The sequence below is a fragment of the Zophobas morio genome, unplaced genomic scaffold (genome assembly GCF_036711695.1).
Source record: "Zophobas morio isolate AGI-343-1 ecotype UQ-CSIRO unplaced genomic scaffold, CSIRO_AGI_Zmor_V1 ptg000009l, whole genome shotgun sequence".
Classification (NCBI taxonomy): domain Eukaryota; kingdom Metazoa; phylum Arthropoda; class Insecta; order Coleoptera; family Tenebrionidae; genus Zophobas; species Zophobas morio.
Genome location: NW_026972114.1, coordinates 10,763,556 through 10,781,206, shown reverse-complemented (window position 1 = coordinate 10,781,206; position 17,651 = coordinate 10,763,556). Strand labels below are relative to the sequence as shown.

The 17,651-nt window shown below is 35.9% G+C and overlaps 1 protein-coding gene across 7 annotated transcripts in view; it reads left to right on the top strand.

Moving 5' to 3' along the window:
- Positions 1-17,651, top strand: part of LOC135125903 (complexin) — a 256,204-nt gene that overhangs the window by 225,132 nt on the left and 13,421 nt on the right. For all 7 annotated transcript variants that reach the window (XM_064051656.1, XM_064051657.1, XM_064051653.1 and 4 more), the window contains one exon: positions 7,068-7,228. In XM_064051656.1, coding sequence (XP_063907726.1) covers positions 7,068-7,228 — 161 coding nt within the window. The remainder of the gene's footprint in view (positions 1-7,067; positions 7,229-17,651) is intronic.

Genomic DNA, 17,651 nt, shown 5'->3' with positions numbered 1-17,651 from the left:
CGGTATCTTATTTTGGTGAACACAAGCTTTGTTAATGATGACGTGTCAATTTTTTTAAGGGTTTTAAAACTCTGAAAATTTCTGTGTTTATTACCGCACTTAATTTGGTAAATGACAGTTCAATGTGTAAAAATCAAAATACCATGGCTATCTACGATACGTAAATGTCAGTTTTACAGTTGCCGAGCCCAAAAAATATTTTTACTCGTAGAAAAAGAAGATAAATTTATTTTTGGTTTGCAATTATGCTGTATAACGCTTAAAAATTAATATTTTGTATTAAAAACAGCAACAATAAAAACCATGTTTTTGCTTATTTTTAATTGAAACAAAAAACAATTAGGTACAGCAGAAAATTAATCATCAACATCAAATGTTGCTATTCTAATTAACATTTTAATACAGCGCGTTATTAGTAATTGTCCAAACCCTCATTCCACAATTTCTCGTTCTCCGCTTGAATCCAGTGATGTTTCTTGGCATTGTCTTACGTTGTGAATATTTCGCTTATAAATGGACCAAAATTGTTTAATAAGTCGAGTTTGAGGTGGATTTTTCGGAAATTACTGTTGAAACAGCACGAGAGCATGAATTACCATTTTAATACCATTACCACGCATGGTATTAAAATGTTAAATAAAATAGCAAACTTTGATGTTGATGTTGATGTTTTGTTTCTTTGTTTTATTAATTTAAAAAAATACATTTTTTTTACTATTGGCGTTCTTAATATATTTTTTTATTAAGCCAAATTACTTATTGGCCATGGTTAAAAGCATTAAATTAATTAAAATTCAGTTAGGTAACGGGAAAAACGAAAGATTTATAGGGACGGAAATGGGACAAGAAGGAGACGACTAATGGACGAATTATGGTTACTGAGTAAAAGTGAACAAAACATACATTAACAATAAACTACAAGAGATCTTTCCTTGTGTTCAGTTGCACTTAATGCTACCTTGACCTTTGTGTCAAAAGTTCTAGAAATTTTAAAATTCTAGATTTTCTTTCACTACTTAATTTCATCTTTCAAAAATTGACTGAAAAGTTTAGGGTTTGAAAGTGGTTTTTGTACAAGATTTGCTTAATATAATATTTTGGAACTACTTCTTGAATTTTTCTAAGAATTTTAATTTTACAAACGTAGATGTGGATTATATAGATATAAAATGAAAGTTTTAATAATTTTTTGATAAGATTTTCCGTTTAATATTTGACATTTTATAAGTTTTAGATTTATTTTATTATAAAATTTTGTTATAGAATTTTTAAACTTTGCCACCGTACAGTTTACATTGGCAAATCATTTTCCAAGTAGGTATAGTATGCCAAAAAATATAGTGATTTTACGACTTTGACTCTTTCACTACCCTTGTCGACAGATAATATTAGATACAAATCACACCATCCCACACTTAAATAACGACTCTTTGTTGTATTTGGCTGGCACGCTTCTCTTATCTTTAGGTGTACTAATTTAAGATTCTCTTCGGTCGCAAATTAAGGGATTGAAAAAGTCAAAATCATAAAATCACCGCATTCCTTGGCACGCTATACAGTATTCTAAGCACACAATTCATACAGTTGACTTCTTTTGCAACACTGACAAATCATGACACAAGGTAAATAACAATCTTTATATTCTAGAAAAAAGCGCACAAACAATGTTTTGTATGATTTTTCGTCTGTTACTTTTTTTATTAATTTTTGTCGTACCCACGGTTACGGAGTTAATTGAAAAAAATAACTGCACTCTTATTTCAAGCTAATCGCCCGAATGGCAACACCCCCAGTCCTGAAAATTCAGTTTTACATTCGCGGCTAACCCGCCCCCACTAAACTAAAAAAAAAGCACTGCCTGCTCAATATGCAGAGTTGTCTATTTTTAACACTGTATTCACTGGACTATAAGGCGCTTAAAATGCACTGATGCAAGCCGCGATACATCAATTCAGCCAAACGCCCGGATCTGTCGGCCGTCATTACCGTAAAGCTCTAAGGTGGCATTTTTCATTGTTACGTGCTTTGCCACTTTCTCTTGTATATGAACTCTGTCCTTGTTCCTGCGCTATTTTCTGCAGCATGTTGTGTGTTGATTTTAACGTATTGACTTACGAAAGCGTTTTAGTGTCAAAGCGATATCTATATCGCGTTAGGTATGGTATAATGAGACGCCAAAGAGCTCAGAGATGTAATTGGGAGGTAAACATGCATGTCGCTTTATGGGTGGCGTAATGGCAGCCTCGTTTGCATTTCTTCCTTTTCTAAACTCACGTTTAATAAAGCGAGTTGGTGTTTACGGAAAATTTCCCGGCGCATCCACCATTTTTCTAGTACATCGCGTTTCGAACGATGTAATTAGAACCGTGAATTAACATTCCAGTCGGTTCGAGCAGAACTCGAAACTCCGCTTTATGCGTCCGTCACGCAGATAACTTTTCCAAGAGGCTCCTATTGTCGCGACTGTAAGAAAATATGCTTGTGGAGCATGTAGAGAGACACCGCCGACTGTATTCGAAGGTCCTCTTTTGTCCTTTTGTTCTACGTGTTGTCAGCGATTTCAATTATATTGGGTTCCCTCTTGAATTTCCGAGCCAACAAAAGATATTCATTATTTCGTATTGATATTCGCAGGTCGTACAGACTACATCGACTTATTTACAAGACGAAAAAAGGGTCGAAATTGTGATAGTTTGCCGCAACGCGATGCGTTTATCATATTTTATAACATTTAACAAAGTTGTTATCAAATGGTGTCAGCCACAACGGGCATTATCCTGGACTGCTGTTCATGAAACACTCTTTGATGTTATCGCGCTCTCATTACGTTGCATTCAACGATAGTGGCAAAAACGCTCATTTTTCTCCGGGATTATTTTGATATATTCCTCACTCGAGTTAATGGGGTCTACTTCCTTTGTGTTGTGTAAAATAATGCTAAAACACAATAGCGCCACGCTAATTCGAATAGAAGAGAAATCGTTTCGATTCGTGGTTGATTTAGCATTTCCATTTCAAAGTTGCTGAAGTTCTCGAGATGAAGTGCGATTTTATCGTGGCGTAATTTCAGGAAGTTCAAGTGATTGCCGCAGCGGCATTAACATGTCAGAGTATGTGGCGATGTCGCAAAGAACGTCTAAATTCAATTTTCCGTGAGGTTCAATGGTCTAAAATAGAAGCCTCGGTCATTTGCTCTTGGTCGCCAACCACATACGCTCCCTAATGTAACATCTCCCGGAATTGCAACTATTTCGCTCCGTTTACGTACGAGGCGGCTTTGTCTTCCTCCGCGGTGGAGCCAAACTGCGCCGAGAGCGTGATACTCTCAATCCGTTTAATAAAACAGAAAATTTAATTCGATTTTCGCCGAGATTCCGCGAATTTTCCCCCCACATTCCACGGCATGCACCGCACAAAGCCCGTGTGACGATTAAAGGTAGCTGTGAATTTCCGAGATATTTTCCATACACGTGCGTGCTCTTTTGATCATTTTTGTGTGTATCTTAATTTGTGGAGGAAGGAAATAATTATCGTTTCGTCCTTTGACGGAGCGAAACTTTATCTCTTTAATAATGTGGCAGTTCCCTGACTCGACTCGGTCTCTAATTAGAAGAGGGGGAGCTGATGTGCCACAATGGAATTTAAAATTCGATATCTGTTGAATTATGACATATCGCGTGTTGCCTGAGTCACGACAAGAGCGGTTTTGTCTTGGCTTTAAAATAATAATAACACCGTGGCGCCTCTTCGTACGCGAAACATTTTCCTATTACTCGAGCATGTGTTGCGGAAAATGCTCCTGCTTTTTTCCCTTGTCGATTCGGATCAGTTCCGGCAGAGTTGCAGCTCCGACAGGCGTTTTAACTTACATTTACTACGGCCACCTTTCAATTCCAGCACTAATTTAGCTTAGAAATGATCGGAATGAATTCGATAAATTCAATTTCGGGTTTTATTGCAGCAGATGCTACCGGCGGTTGTCACCATATGGTCTACTAAAATCCACTTACCGTACAATAAGACAGCCAGATTTAATTAACTGCATGCACTCAACGATCCAACTTCTCCCTTCTTTTAATTGCGGAAATGTCCTCCGAGTGCCGTTTCGCTCTCGTCGCACTTTTACAAATCATAAAAACTGATAGCCCTTGTTGTACGGTGGGGATTTTACGTCCGTTTGGAGACATCCCTCGATTTTTTTTCTTTAGAGTGTGTTTGGCAATGGAAACCGCAGACCATTTACCGGCTTGATTGCACCGACGTCATAAGCTGTTGAGTGGATTTTCTAACACGTTTTGTTTGAAGGATTCAAGATTAATTGAATAGGGAGGAGAGGAGGTTGTCTCCGCCTGGGAAATTGAGATTTCCTCTTCGTTCTACGAGAGTGTACATTAGCGAGTTGTACTTTTTGCGGCTGGCGGGAGACCTCGGAACTTTCCCGATGACGTTTCGATGACGTCCGAGATATTTTCTTCATTCGCACGTCTTCTCCATTTGACGCTCGTAGAGCCGTTTTCTTTGTTCACTCCGCTGTGTAAGTATGCTTTTGCCAAATCATCCGAATAACTTTCGTGTTCTCGATCAGCCGGTGAATTTTTTAAAAGAGTCAATATAATCCTTTGCGTTTCGATGCAAAGTGAACCATACTTGATAGGGATTACGATCATGCGATAAGTTAATCGTCGCAATTTTTAAAAAGCGATATAATTAGTTTTCTCTTGTGGTAAGGTTTATCGACATGAAAATTATTACGAAAGCAATTTAAGAGATAGACGGAGTGAGCGAAGCTCGTGACGCGTCAAATGTATAACTGGCTTGTCACGAGCTTCGATCTCACCGTTTATCGACATTCGCACTATAATGATTTCACCAAGTATATTATTCCTATCCGGGAAATATTCAGCCGATGCTGGGATGCTGGGAAAAATCTTTTATACTTCAAACGTTAATGTGACAATAAGGTATAAACTACAGCAAAAATTTTCAAAATTACAGAAAAATGACGTCTAAGATTTTCTGGCTCACACTATATTGATTTCAGGATTTATAGAAATAACATCATCGAGTTTCTAGAAGGGGTAAATAACAAATTTTAGTAAAAAAATGTGTAATCTATGACAAACTGAAAAATTCAATTACTCAAACCGACGTTCTATGGTATTTCGCGTAGGTTGAAAATATGAATACATTTATTGTTAAACATGTAAAAGATAAATGACGTGATTAATTTTTTTAAACATAATTTTACAATACTTTCAAAATTTTAAAATAGTCGATTCATCACTACCAAACAACAAAGGAAACACGTGCAGTTTCGTATTCTCCAAGTTATGATACGCCAAAGAGTTGGTTATTCGTTCATGTATTAGAACATTTTCTAAATCAATCAATATATCATAAAATAAGAACATTTAAGTAAATTAAGTTCCTGTAATTTTTTGTCTCTAGCTAATTAAATTTTCGGTTTCCATTTTTATTGACGAACGTGCTAATATACGTTAAAGTTTACACACTAGCTGTACATATGAACACAACAGACCAAACGCAACCACGGCGCCGAAATTTAATAGTAATGTCGATGCGTGTCGTCAACTGAGTTGCGGTTAACATTTTTCATAGGAATACATCTAAAAACAATCCTTTGATCCCCTTCGATCACACATATGGTGCTTAGTTTCTTGTCAGTTTTCCTCATATTATAAAATATGGTGTTTAACGTGCGCGCACTTGAATTTTAAAACTGTGGAAAATACATCGTGTACAACCATAAGGTAACAAATAAGGTGACAATTTCTTCTTCACCTTGCTGTGTTACATACATCATCCTAAGAGACGTATCGCATTCTACCAATCCTTTTTACATACAAATACAAGACCGTAAAAGCCATTTTAGGGGATAATACCTCCAAAAACCCTCTTAATGAATAAATCTTCGAAACTTTTACACACAATAGGAAAGTAGCGGCACATAGCTTGTTTCCAGTCCCTTGACGACTCATTTCATGGAAGTCCTCACACGGAAATTTCGTGGTAGGTAAAGTAAATGTAAATTTTGAGGTCTTCGTTACAAACTGAGCTCGATCGTGGTTTTCTTTCCTGTTTCTCTCTGTTCATTCGGCGTAAGTGACTCGGATTTTTAAAGCAGTTTAGATTCAGCAACGATAGACTTTTTATTTTCTGATTGATGTTGGTAGTGGCTTCCGTTTTGTCAAATGAGTGTTTGGATATGATTTTTGAAGATAAAATTCTGTGTCTTGTGTGATAATAATCCCTAATTCCAGCGATTTGTCTTGCCGCCGTGCTGCTCCAGAAAGGGAACGCTCCAGAACGGAAAAACGCATTTGCCTATCTGTGCTGTCCCACGTAAACAATGAGCCAGTCGTCGTTCTTATCGCGGATATTCCAATCTCCGGTCGGTTTATAACAAAAGGGCTCTCCATGGTTCGTCTGCGTGACGTCACATACAGAACGCGACTGGTAAGTGACGGCGAGTGAGTCCCTTTGAAAGCCGGTCTCGATCTAATTACACCATGACATGAAGGGAAATCACATTTCAATGTGCCGTTTGTATTGGTCCTGATATGATATTAGAACCGTGGATGAAGCTGTGCACTTCAATATAAATGGCCAACGTTATGGCCTCACCCCTTATCGCCGCCTGCTTAAGCATTAATTTCGTCTTTTGTTGAGCAGATATGGATTGGTTTCGAGAGGCTGCTGCATCGGAAAGGCGCCTTGATTAAAATATAGACGCTCGAGAAACAAGGAACTCATTAGATTCATATTATTGTGACACGATTCCGTCGCTTGCGTCCTATACTGTTTGCGTTCGTTTTATTACGAGGAAACTTTTATTTTCCTTGTGTATGTGTACAAGTTTCCCTCGCTTTGCATATATATTTTCCTTTGCTTCGTGCGTCCGTCCGCGTCCGGAAGAAATCGTACAAATATTTGTTCCGAATTTAATGTTCATTTCATGGATTAACTTTGTTTGCCGAGAACGAAATCGAGTTTTGTCTTCATCGATTCGGCACGTGGAGACTGTACCCTTTTTTTGCGTGTTTCAGGAGCGGTCGGTGGCGACGACGATGGCGACGACAAAGAAAAAGAGGAAGAAGCCGAAAGGGAACGATTGGAAGCCATCCGCGAAGCTGAAGAGCGAAGGAAGGAGAAGCACAGGAAGATGGAAGAGGAACGAGAAAAGATGAGACAAGAAATCAGGGACAAGGTCGGTGGGGCGAATAAATATTTTTTCTAGTGTTTGTCTGTATTGTGGAAACGTCGAGTCATTTTCATCTAATTTCCTCGATTGCGACGAGGTATTTCGCGACAATCATTAGTCTGACGATTAATCAACGTCGTTATTATTTCGCGACGCCCTGTAGACGTGTTAACGAGCCGTGACGTGGAGCGTGGGGGCGAACTCCTATGATGTATTTGCGGCTGTCACGACTGACCCTTTCATACATAATTTCGTAACGAGAATTATCGAAATGTCAACCGATCGACATTGATCTCGGTTTCGTTAAATCCGACCATTTCACATTTTCGAACGGGGAGAAGTGAAACAAAACCTTGGCCTCGTTTTATTATTATATTCCCAACGAAAATAACTCCCTCGGTATTTTTAATGTTCTCGGGCACGATTCGAGTCAATATATATACTTTTTCTTGTTATCGCCGAATATTTTCGTGTCTGAATAATTAAACATTTCGTTGTTTTAGAATTGAAATTCAGACCGACATTCCGCGAGCGAAACTATTTTTGATTAATGGAGGAAGTGGCTTGGGAGGGAAACCCGGCGCATCCACCATTTTTATTTCTTCGTGTTTGATCGATGTGCTTTCTCTTTGATAAGTGGCCGTCGGTTTGATCTGTGCGTGTAAATTTGTAGCGTGTGCCTTCATAATGCTATTATTAACAAGCCATTTACTCAAGAGATACAGTTCACATAGTACACTGGTTATAATAGCGGTAATCAGCTTTGTGGTGGGAACTATTGAAAGTAGCTCAACGTTGCAGTAGGAATCAAATTTATGTCAATGTGTTAACGTTATTAGTGGTGATAATTGGCGACACATGCCGCATACGGAACGCCAACCTACTAATCCTTATGGTCGTTGGCCCGCACAAAATTTTTTCTCTCAACCGACCTCATAAATCTGCACATTAGTCTGCACCCTAGTGAATCGTAACACAACGGAGCACTGGATTTCCCTAATTATCCAAACAGGGAGCGTGTTTAGATGTAATTTATGCGCTGGCACCCTTTGAAATACAACCCCTATTCGAACCGACGTGATTTTCTTCGCAGTAGCCGAAGAACGGTAGTAATGGCGCACATATGCGGCCGCTTGTAAACAATTTATGACGAGATATTATGATAAGTGAGCTGTAATCCTTTAGTGTTGTGCCAACTTTACGGACGCTATTTTATTATATACGGAACAAATAAGCTTTCATTGCTTATAGTGGAGGAAAATTAGGTGTAAATTGCAAAATTGTAGATACACTTTGAATAATCTGGCTTTTTTAAGCATCGCTGCAGATAATTATTCTACGTAGCACACTGAAATATCCGAAGATTTTAAGTTTTTGCAACACATTTCAGTTCCATAATTGTGATACGTAACAGTGGAATTAAAAAAATTACGATTTCTATTCTTATGTAACTAATACTGATGTAACTCCAGGTTTCGCGTTTAAACGAAAGATCACCCTTGTTTTAAAATATGTGACCTCTAAAGTATTTTCCTTTTTTTTCATAAAAAAACAAAGTAGTTTCCAAAATTTCAAAAGAATTGCATACAGAAAAGAGTGACTGGGAAATATAGAAAAATCTATTTTTCCTAGTCCAGTGTTTACTTAAAAAAATAGAAGTGCATGATATTAGGTGTAATTCTTATTTTTGTAAGAAAATCCTGTTTTTTTTTCAAAAATTTTTAACGGACGCCTTTCACAATTGCAATGAATGAGTGTAAATAACTATAGTCATGCTACAGATGCAGTAGGACTACTTATTAATAATACTTCATATTAATAATAATTGTCGCTGTGAAACCGTTCCTAAAACAAAAATGAACATAAATTTTCTGTAAAGACTACGCTTACACTTTCGTTGCGCATTAGTATTCATTACGTCGACCGTATTCAAATGACATTAAAACGTAAGACAAAAACAAACTAAATTTTATACATCAAACACCAACTGTTGTTGCAGGTGAAATAAACTCTAGACCTGTGCTATTCACAACATAATTGCCTTTTGTTTTTCCATGTAGCTTCATTCACCTCGGGTAACGTGATTATTTTACGTTACTCGATTAAAAGTTACAGTTTAATTTCTTTTAACGTTAAACGTTACCGTTAATAATTCTTTTGTCCGCTAAATATAACACTAACGAAATTGAAACAAATTTATCACGAGTGAGTGCTTTTGCGACAAAAACACAAGTTGTTTACAGGTATTTTCTACGTATTTGCAACCTTAATCGATGTGTTTGTATGAAACTCGAGTATTTCGTTATTTATTTAAATAGTATTCCCATCTGTGAGGAATTTCACATTAAATTCAGAGTATATTGCCGGATTAGTTGTTTCGGAGCGTACAAAAACATAAAAACTTATCGCATATATTTTTATCTTTGATTCGTTTGATAATATATTCAGAAAGCTCGCCCGTGCTATAAAAACAATTCATTTTTAGGGGATATTTATTGACGTTTTTGAAACCTTTGATCCGAGTGGCGGGACATTAATTGGGGAGCATTAAATTTAATAGCGATTATTGAATTCCAGGTTGTTACTCGTAAAAAACATCAGATACAAAATGTTTTTTCATCTCAACGGATTTAGCAAATTATCTTCGAACAACCACGGGAAGTCAAATAAACTTTGTTTTTTAAATGGTACGAATTTGTTCTGACCTAAAAATATTGTTTCTACGACACAATCAATATGACATTTGCAACATTTTTTATTAAATTCAAACATTTTTATTTAACAAGCTGCATATAAGGGTCGTTGCGCCATAAGGTGAGAAAAATCTTTACCATCGAGTGTCAACTTGACGACAACTTTCACTGAGCGCGTATTATTTTTATAATACGATAAAGTATTCAATTTTACTTTAAAAAAATATGTAGACTTTTATCCATACAATAGTTAATTGATTGATCTGCAGCGTATATGCACTAGAGCTTTCTTTTCATAGCTTTATTTTTACGGAGTCTACTTTTGTTGATCAATCTATTTCTCTTCTCTTCGTGCTAATAATTTCACGGCGTGATTAATGCGCTTACAGAATGTCTGTCAATACGGCGCAAAAAATATGACGTTTTCAAGAGAGGGTCTCTCCACCGCACTAAGAGGATTACCCGTTTTTCAGAAAACACACTCTTTCAGTGCACCATGTCTTTCAGAGAGGATAATCCCGAGTGTAAACTCGCCTCTTTAAATGAAAATACCAACACGTTGATTGCATTTTGCGAAAATTTCGCCTCCTCATGGTCCAACTATTAATAACGGATTCGTATCATCCTAATTACTTCGCCTAAATTAAAGAAAAACACACAACTCGCGCAAAAAGCACACGGTGACTCGACAAAACCCCAATCACACGTATGGATTCGTATGTTAATGATAATTTGGTATTTTCCCCTCGTAAAACCACCGCCATAAATCACGATCCCTCTCCCCTGAATTACAATATGCAAATGTGTAGCGATTACGTAAATTGTTAGAAAAACGGAATGAGGAAAAAAGCCTCCTCTCACTTTGAGAGGAGCGCGAGGTTGTATAATTCATCTCTGGATGGAAAAACGGCAAAAACATACGTTCTTTTTCGGGTACTCCCCCGGTGCGCTGCTTATTTATAGATTTCGTTCGGATATCAGTTTTTTTCCCTTCTTGATAAAATAATAAGTATGTTTGGTCGTTTTATTGCGATCGTCGGACCGCTTTAATGTCAATTTTCTTGAGTTTTACTTTGATTATTAGTTCTATTTTTCCGCGATGCTCTGGTGTGTTGTGTTTGTTCGAGCGCGAAAGAGGATTGGCGGCGGGGTTTCTTTTTCACGATATTACGTTCCTTTTTTTTATTTACGACGTAAATTTTGCAGCGTCACTAAAATGCGGCGCGGAAAGATGCTTATGAACGCCCTCATATCTTTGCTGAGACGAGTATGTCGAAAAACGAATAAACAGATGTAAAGTAACTCTCATAATGTGATTTATGTTATTGAACGTCGCGTAAATTATTCTTAGCGCTTATGCACATTTTATGAAATTTCGAAAGCTTCTAGCTGCTGCTGTGGAAAGGAAGGGAAGTTTTTAATCTGCCAAACTTTAAACAAAAACCTTAGAACTTGATGCACTCACTCTTCCCGACCGAGGAGCTTTTGAAATATTATGCATAAATGAACATTGACTTCCCCCAAGTGATTTTTCATTTATCCACATCCGCGAAACATCACAATGAGCTTCGTGCAAACAGTTTTCAAAGTTGTTTACTACGATGGATTCAGGCTCTTAGTACTAGAGAAAACGTACATTGAAACCGGACACTACTTATAAAGAGACTAGGTGAAAACATCAATCAAGGTCCAAAATTTTGGTCTCAAAATGAGCGCAGTAAACAACCACGTGACAGACCTTACGTCAATCAGATGTCTCTAAACGTCTCATTACCTTAACCTCTATTAAAATATTCCCGAATTGTACGTTTTATGCATTTTTTTTAATCAAGTTAAATTATCTAAAGATAGATAAGTTTTACTCCAAATTTCAATGTTAACTTAAAAGTTTATTTACTAACAACTCTTGTAGTAAAAACTTGTTAGAGTACAAATAAGCTCCACAATCTCTGTTCATTTGATCGTGTTGTACATAACATTGCGTTATAAAATTTTATCTTACAAACAACGGCATATACTTCTAGCCCAAAAGCACTGTTTTAATTAAATTACCTCTGTCAACGGGCGCGGCGTTCGTGAGTGCCGCGTTCTACGTCCTTTATTATTTTCAATCTGTCTAAACGATTTGCCATAGCTTAAACAGTATATTAATACAATCGCAACACTATCTTCTTGAAACAAACTATAATAGTTGAAGAGGTTTACTGCAAATTGCGTTGTGAATGTGAAAATTTTTGCAATAGCAGTTTCTGTGTACTTGACTTGAGTTATACACAACACCCAACACATTCTCGGCTTTGGCTCGCAGGCTGTTATCATCTCACTTTGTGACATCTTCTCGGCAGATTAACGACTTTGCCTATCCAGACATGTTTTTCCCTTTCGCAGCCAGCCCCGGCCTTGTCGTCCGGTCCGCAATTTGCATCTCTCGGCAAAGCAATCTCTTTGTACTGACCCTTGGGATGGCAACACTGTTCCAACAGACAACGCCGTCGCAAGACAAATAATCAAAATTAGATGTCATCAGCAGAATCCACGTCAAATATTTGAAGGGCTCCGCGAAATCGAATAATTCTCGCGTACAACCGCCACCAATTAAAAGACGCCATCCGGTAAGTGTGTACAAAACAGAGAGAAATCCCTACCACACGCATTAATTACCCACCGAGATAATACGATTCCGGCCAATTTGAATAAAATTACCATGGGAGAAATTGCAAATCAACCCTTCGTGATGAACGCAATCCACGCGCCTGCATAATACCGCCCGATTTTTTACAGTCAATATTAATATGGCGATTTTTTTAGCAATTATGGGCACGTGAAAAGAGAGAAAGGCGTGGAAGCCGGTTTGCTTTTTATTGTCGTATCGACGACTTTTACCAAAAAAATCGGTTTTTAAGAATATATTAATACCAATTGAAATTTATGTAAAATATTCTACTTTTTTATCATATTTTTTTAATATTATTAATATGTATAACGTTTGCGCCAAAAAAGCGCCTATAGGTACGAAATTACAATAACTTAAAAGACTTACAATCAATGGCATCAAAATGAAAAATGGTGAAAATTTTTAATTTTCAGGCAATTTTCAAGCCCTATTGTTAAACCGGTTTTCAAAGAGAGAGATAGAAAATAAATTAACTATGTTTAAGTAATGCTGTGTTATGCCGACAAAACATTTTTTATGTGTGCATAATATATCAAATATTTAAACCATTTTTCATTAACACTAATAATATTTAAAAATTATTTCCTCGCATTGAGTAGTAAAATGGCGCACCATAGAAAGGCGTCGGGCGAAAACGTGACGCTCTTTTGTCGGAAACCGACCACGTTAAAATTCACTTTCATAGAGTGACGCGTGGATCGCTTCGTTCCTTTCCTTTCCGAACGTGAAATTACTTAAAGGCCGATAGACCCAATAAAAAAGTTGTTTCCGTCGGAGTTGTGATGCATTCGGTGGGTTCGTGATGAGGAAACGCGTGATGGAATTGCGTGCATGCCCTTATCGGCCATCTTTAATTGCACAAGGGGTTGATAAGAGAGGGGGAGGTGCACGTTAATGCTTGTCTGCAAAAACCAACCCTTTTTCTGAATTCTTCGACCCGGACTTTGTCGAAGGAGGGGTTTTGCAATCGCGCTGTTTTTTCGAAGTTTCTGTTCCATTTGCATTTATAATTACGAGATAAAAGGGTTCCTGTAATGAAAACTAAATGGCGTTCTTAAAAAAATAGTCGAAAAATTTAAAGCGAATCTACGACGATCTTTAGAAAGAATTTCGTCATTGTAAGAGATACATTTTTATGAATGTAATTTCATAGGTGTTTTAAAATTTATCTTCAAGACAATAGGTTCTTTATTACTTGAGATGTGAGTGTGCGGTACAAGACACATTTAATGACAAAAATTTGAGTCAATATTTTATCACAATTATTATTACCTGCACCTGACCACCTTTGGCGTCTTATTTTAAACACAATGCTACTTTTTTTCTCGAAGATTTTCATCTTATTACAAACTTTAAATTGTTTTCTAATGAACAATTACAACCACTTAACACTTTACGTAATACCAAAATATCCATTCTCTAGAATTTATTTTGTCAACTGGTGTATTTATCTCTTACTTCCCCAATGTACTTATTTTGCATATTAAAAGATAAATCCAAAGGATAAAACCTGAAAAATGCATCCTGTCAATCATGGTACACTGATGTAATCGAAACAGTCTCATAAAGGTATACTCGGCATTTATATTTTTTAGGATAATAACTATAAAATAGCACATGATTGACACGACAGTATCTGTTAATGAATCAGTATTCATCTGACAAGTTGAAAACAAGTTAATTTTAGTATCCTCGAACTTGACACGTATACAAAAATGTTTAAAATTGCACATAAACAGGCTGTTACTTTAAAACTAAACTCAAAGATGTAAAAAACTACATAGATTCTTAACTAGAATCGCCGAACAGATGCCAAACAAACTTATTGGTTAGACAACACGTGTCACTGTTCCTGCAACTTGCATACTATTACGGCAGTACTTCAGCGAATTTAGTATAATTAACAGTTTGCAACGTCTGTTGAAGTCTTTTCTGGCACAGTTTTGGAATAATATTAATTTTTTATTTTTTTTTTACGGGTCTGTCTCAAATTATGCAAGACTTCACCTCAACAAAGTCAACGTCAAAGTAACGAAGTAAATGTAAAAGACCGAATTATCAGATTTTGATCACCATGTTGTGCATTATCAGTTAATAATTCCCAAAAGTAATTCAATTATCACTATAGCAGCAAGGAGTAATTTCGAAGACAACTTATAACTTAATTTTTTGATGGGGTCAGTCATCTGCTCGAAACTGAGTAAGTGACAGTGTGTAGAAACAGGACCGTGGAAGAAAGACCGAGTTATCAGACTTTAGTAATTGTAAAACAAAAGCCAACTTTCCAAACAAAAACTGAACATGCCTAGAATAAGTGACTTTGTGTAGGAACATAAAAGTGGAAAAAGAACTGAGTTGCCAGACTTTAGTAATTGTAAAGTAAAAACAAACTTTTTTTTTAATTCTTGACTCCAGACTTTGTTAAAAGAGCGGTATTTTTTTCCAAGTTCTTCCCCCATTTGCATTTATAATAACCGTTGGTTTGTTAATGAAGTTTCTGAATGAGTGCACTGGAGAGAAGAATTCTTCTGTAACGAAAACGGGGTAGTTTTTCTCTTATTCTTAGGAAAACACTTGGTAACGAATAACATTTCATTAAAATGTATCTTATATTCCGCAATAGGATGTGCCACCTTCGTATATATCGTCACCTGCAAAATCTAGCTACAATATCAACCAAATAAAAAAAAAACCTTTAAATTATTCAGGTCAATAGGAAAATGTTAAACAAATCGGAAACCGAAACACCAACTAAATCAATGTGAAAATTGAGTATTTTGTATTCGTTTTCAAAAATACTTAGGTACATATGTAGAATACCGTACATTACTATTTACATAAATCTGAATTTAATGAAATTCCTATCCATGAAATCATTTCGGACGCGAAACCTAATTTGTATGTGGGATAACCGCAAAAATGTTAAAATTGTATTGTACGCATGTAGCAAAATACATTACACACAATATTAAACATCTAGGTATTTGAAAGGTGGTTCTCTATTTGTTAAACAGAAAACTTACCTACCACATTGTCCGTCCCCCTGACAAAGATAAATGATATAATAGTTTTATTAATGACTGTTTGCTTAACTTTGAGCTATGATTTTTAGTCGTTTCAAGTAGGCAAAGAAGGTTTAAACATCAAAAATATATTTTTCAAATGAAACAACCTACATCTTTTTACAGATTTAGATACTTTATGAAAAAAGGAAAAACACGAACTCAGATGCATTTTTATGCAAAAAAAAGTGCTCCACTTATAAAGATGAACGTTTTGAATTTTACATAGAATTTCTTATACACCTTGGCTTAATATTTATACAAAAGATCGAACAAAAGTTTAAACTTATTTATAATGTGCATGGTAATTAAGTCTGTACATTTTTTACTTTTCGTATCCTTTCCACTGGGACATTCTGTATTTTTTTAACTGAGTTTGTTAAGGTTTATTCTAATATTCAAAAAAGGATAAATTACAACGAATTTGGTATTGAGAGAAAGATTACTAAAAGTAAGCTCGAAAATTTTGATGTATCTATGAAAAAATTGGCAATTGGCAAACTCGATTATTGTACGTATCTAAAAATTTTACACGAAATTCCAGACTCCGATGTTCAAATATGACAGAGGTAGAAGCTCTAAATAGAGTCACTTTTTACGTAAAGAAGAAAAAACCTTTGCGTCAATACGATTTTTCTTCTCTTAATAAAGAATCTAAAAGGGTGTTACGTTTGAAGAAATGCAACTTTCAAAATAAATACATGTTGTATTTAAAGATATTGATGTTATAATGAACTTTCAAACTAACAAGACGTTTAAGAGAAAAAAGTTAATCCTTTGCATCATATTTGAGTAATCGTTTTTATAAATATTTCTGTAACAACCATCTCATCCGAACTTAATTTCAGGAATTGCCATGTACAGATTCCGTTTGTGGAAGTTTATTGTATCTTTTTTATATCTTCCGTATTGGAACTGATATAAATGTTCTAGGGCTTGTTTTTGTGGAGATTCTATAAACATATTTGATGATAAAGTTAGAATGTGGTCAACGTGGTATTTATAAATTTTCTGTCGAACCCAATTTGAAATTTACTTTAGATAAATATAAATTACTAGGTTCTAGGCATCTATGAAATCACGTTTATAGATTAAGATCAATAGCATTAATTAGACATATTTTAAAATAAAAGTATAAATTTCATACTTACGCCTCTTTTACTGAAACATTATTGTATAAAAAAACTTGTATGTTTTATTTTATTAATTATTTATGTTATTTTTAGTTAGTGTGGTGTTTCCATAAAGTTTTGATATTTATTAGATGTTAAGATCTGGCGAACGGCGCCGACCCCTTCAGAATTATAAATCCGTGGAATGTAATAAGCGCAATTAAAGCTAAAAAATGGTTATTCTAACCAAAGTTTAATCTCTTTAGGAAGCCACAATTAAGTCTCATTTCTTCGGTGCTCAACGCAAAAAACCTTGCTAATTGCTCCCAATAATATCTCCCCCTCAAGTGGATAATTATCACCTACAACTTTTTCTTTTAATGTCTAATTTCCAGTTGTCACTTCCTTTGTTCCCTCTTTAATTAGTATTTATGAAACACACCACCGCCATTGTCTTATGAAAATAATTGGTTGTGGCTTCGTGACGTTTTTCCATTTGTTGAAATTCATCCAAACAATTTCCACATAGGCGTATACGCCAACTCCTAAACAAACAACGTTCACGTCAGAAAAGTTTGCCTCGTTGTAACACGAATCGAATTAGGCCAGATTTCATCTTTAACTAATTATGAACAAAAATATGAGCCGTCAGCTTTTCAGATTTAATTATCGATTCGAAGCTGTTATCCTGCAGGACACGTCCGGATGTCTTGAGTTCGATTTGTTGCTTTTGATATTGCCTGAATGTATTTTTCAGATGTGAGGATTCGGGACTACGATCCTGTTTCCTCATTTGACTACAAATTGGATCGTTTGCTTTGTTGCATTGTTTCGAAAGCAGCCGCTATTATCCGGTCGGATGTTCGTTGTTTGAAATGAATTTGGAAT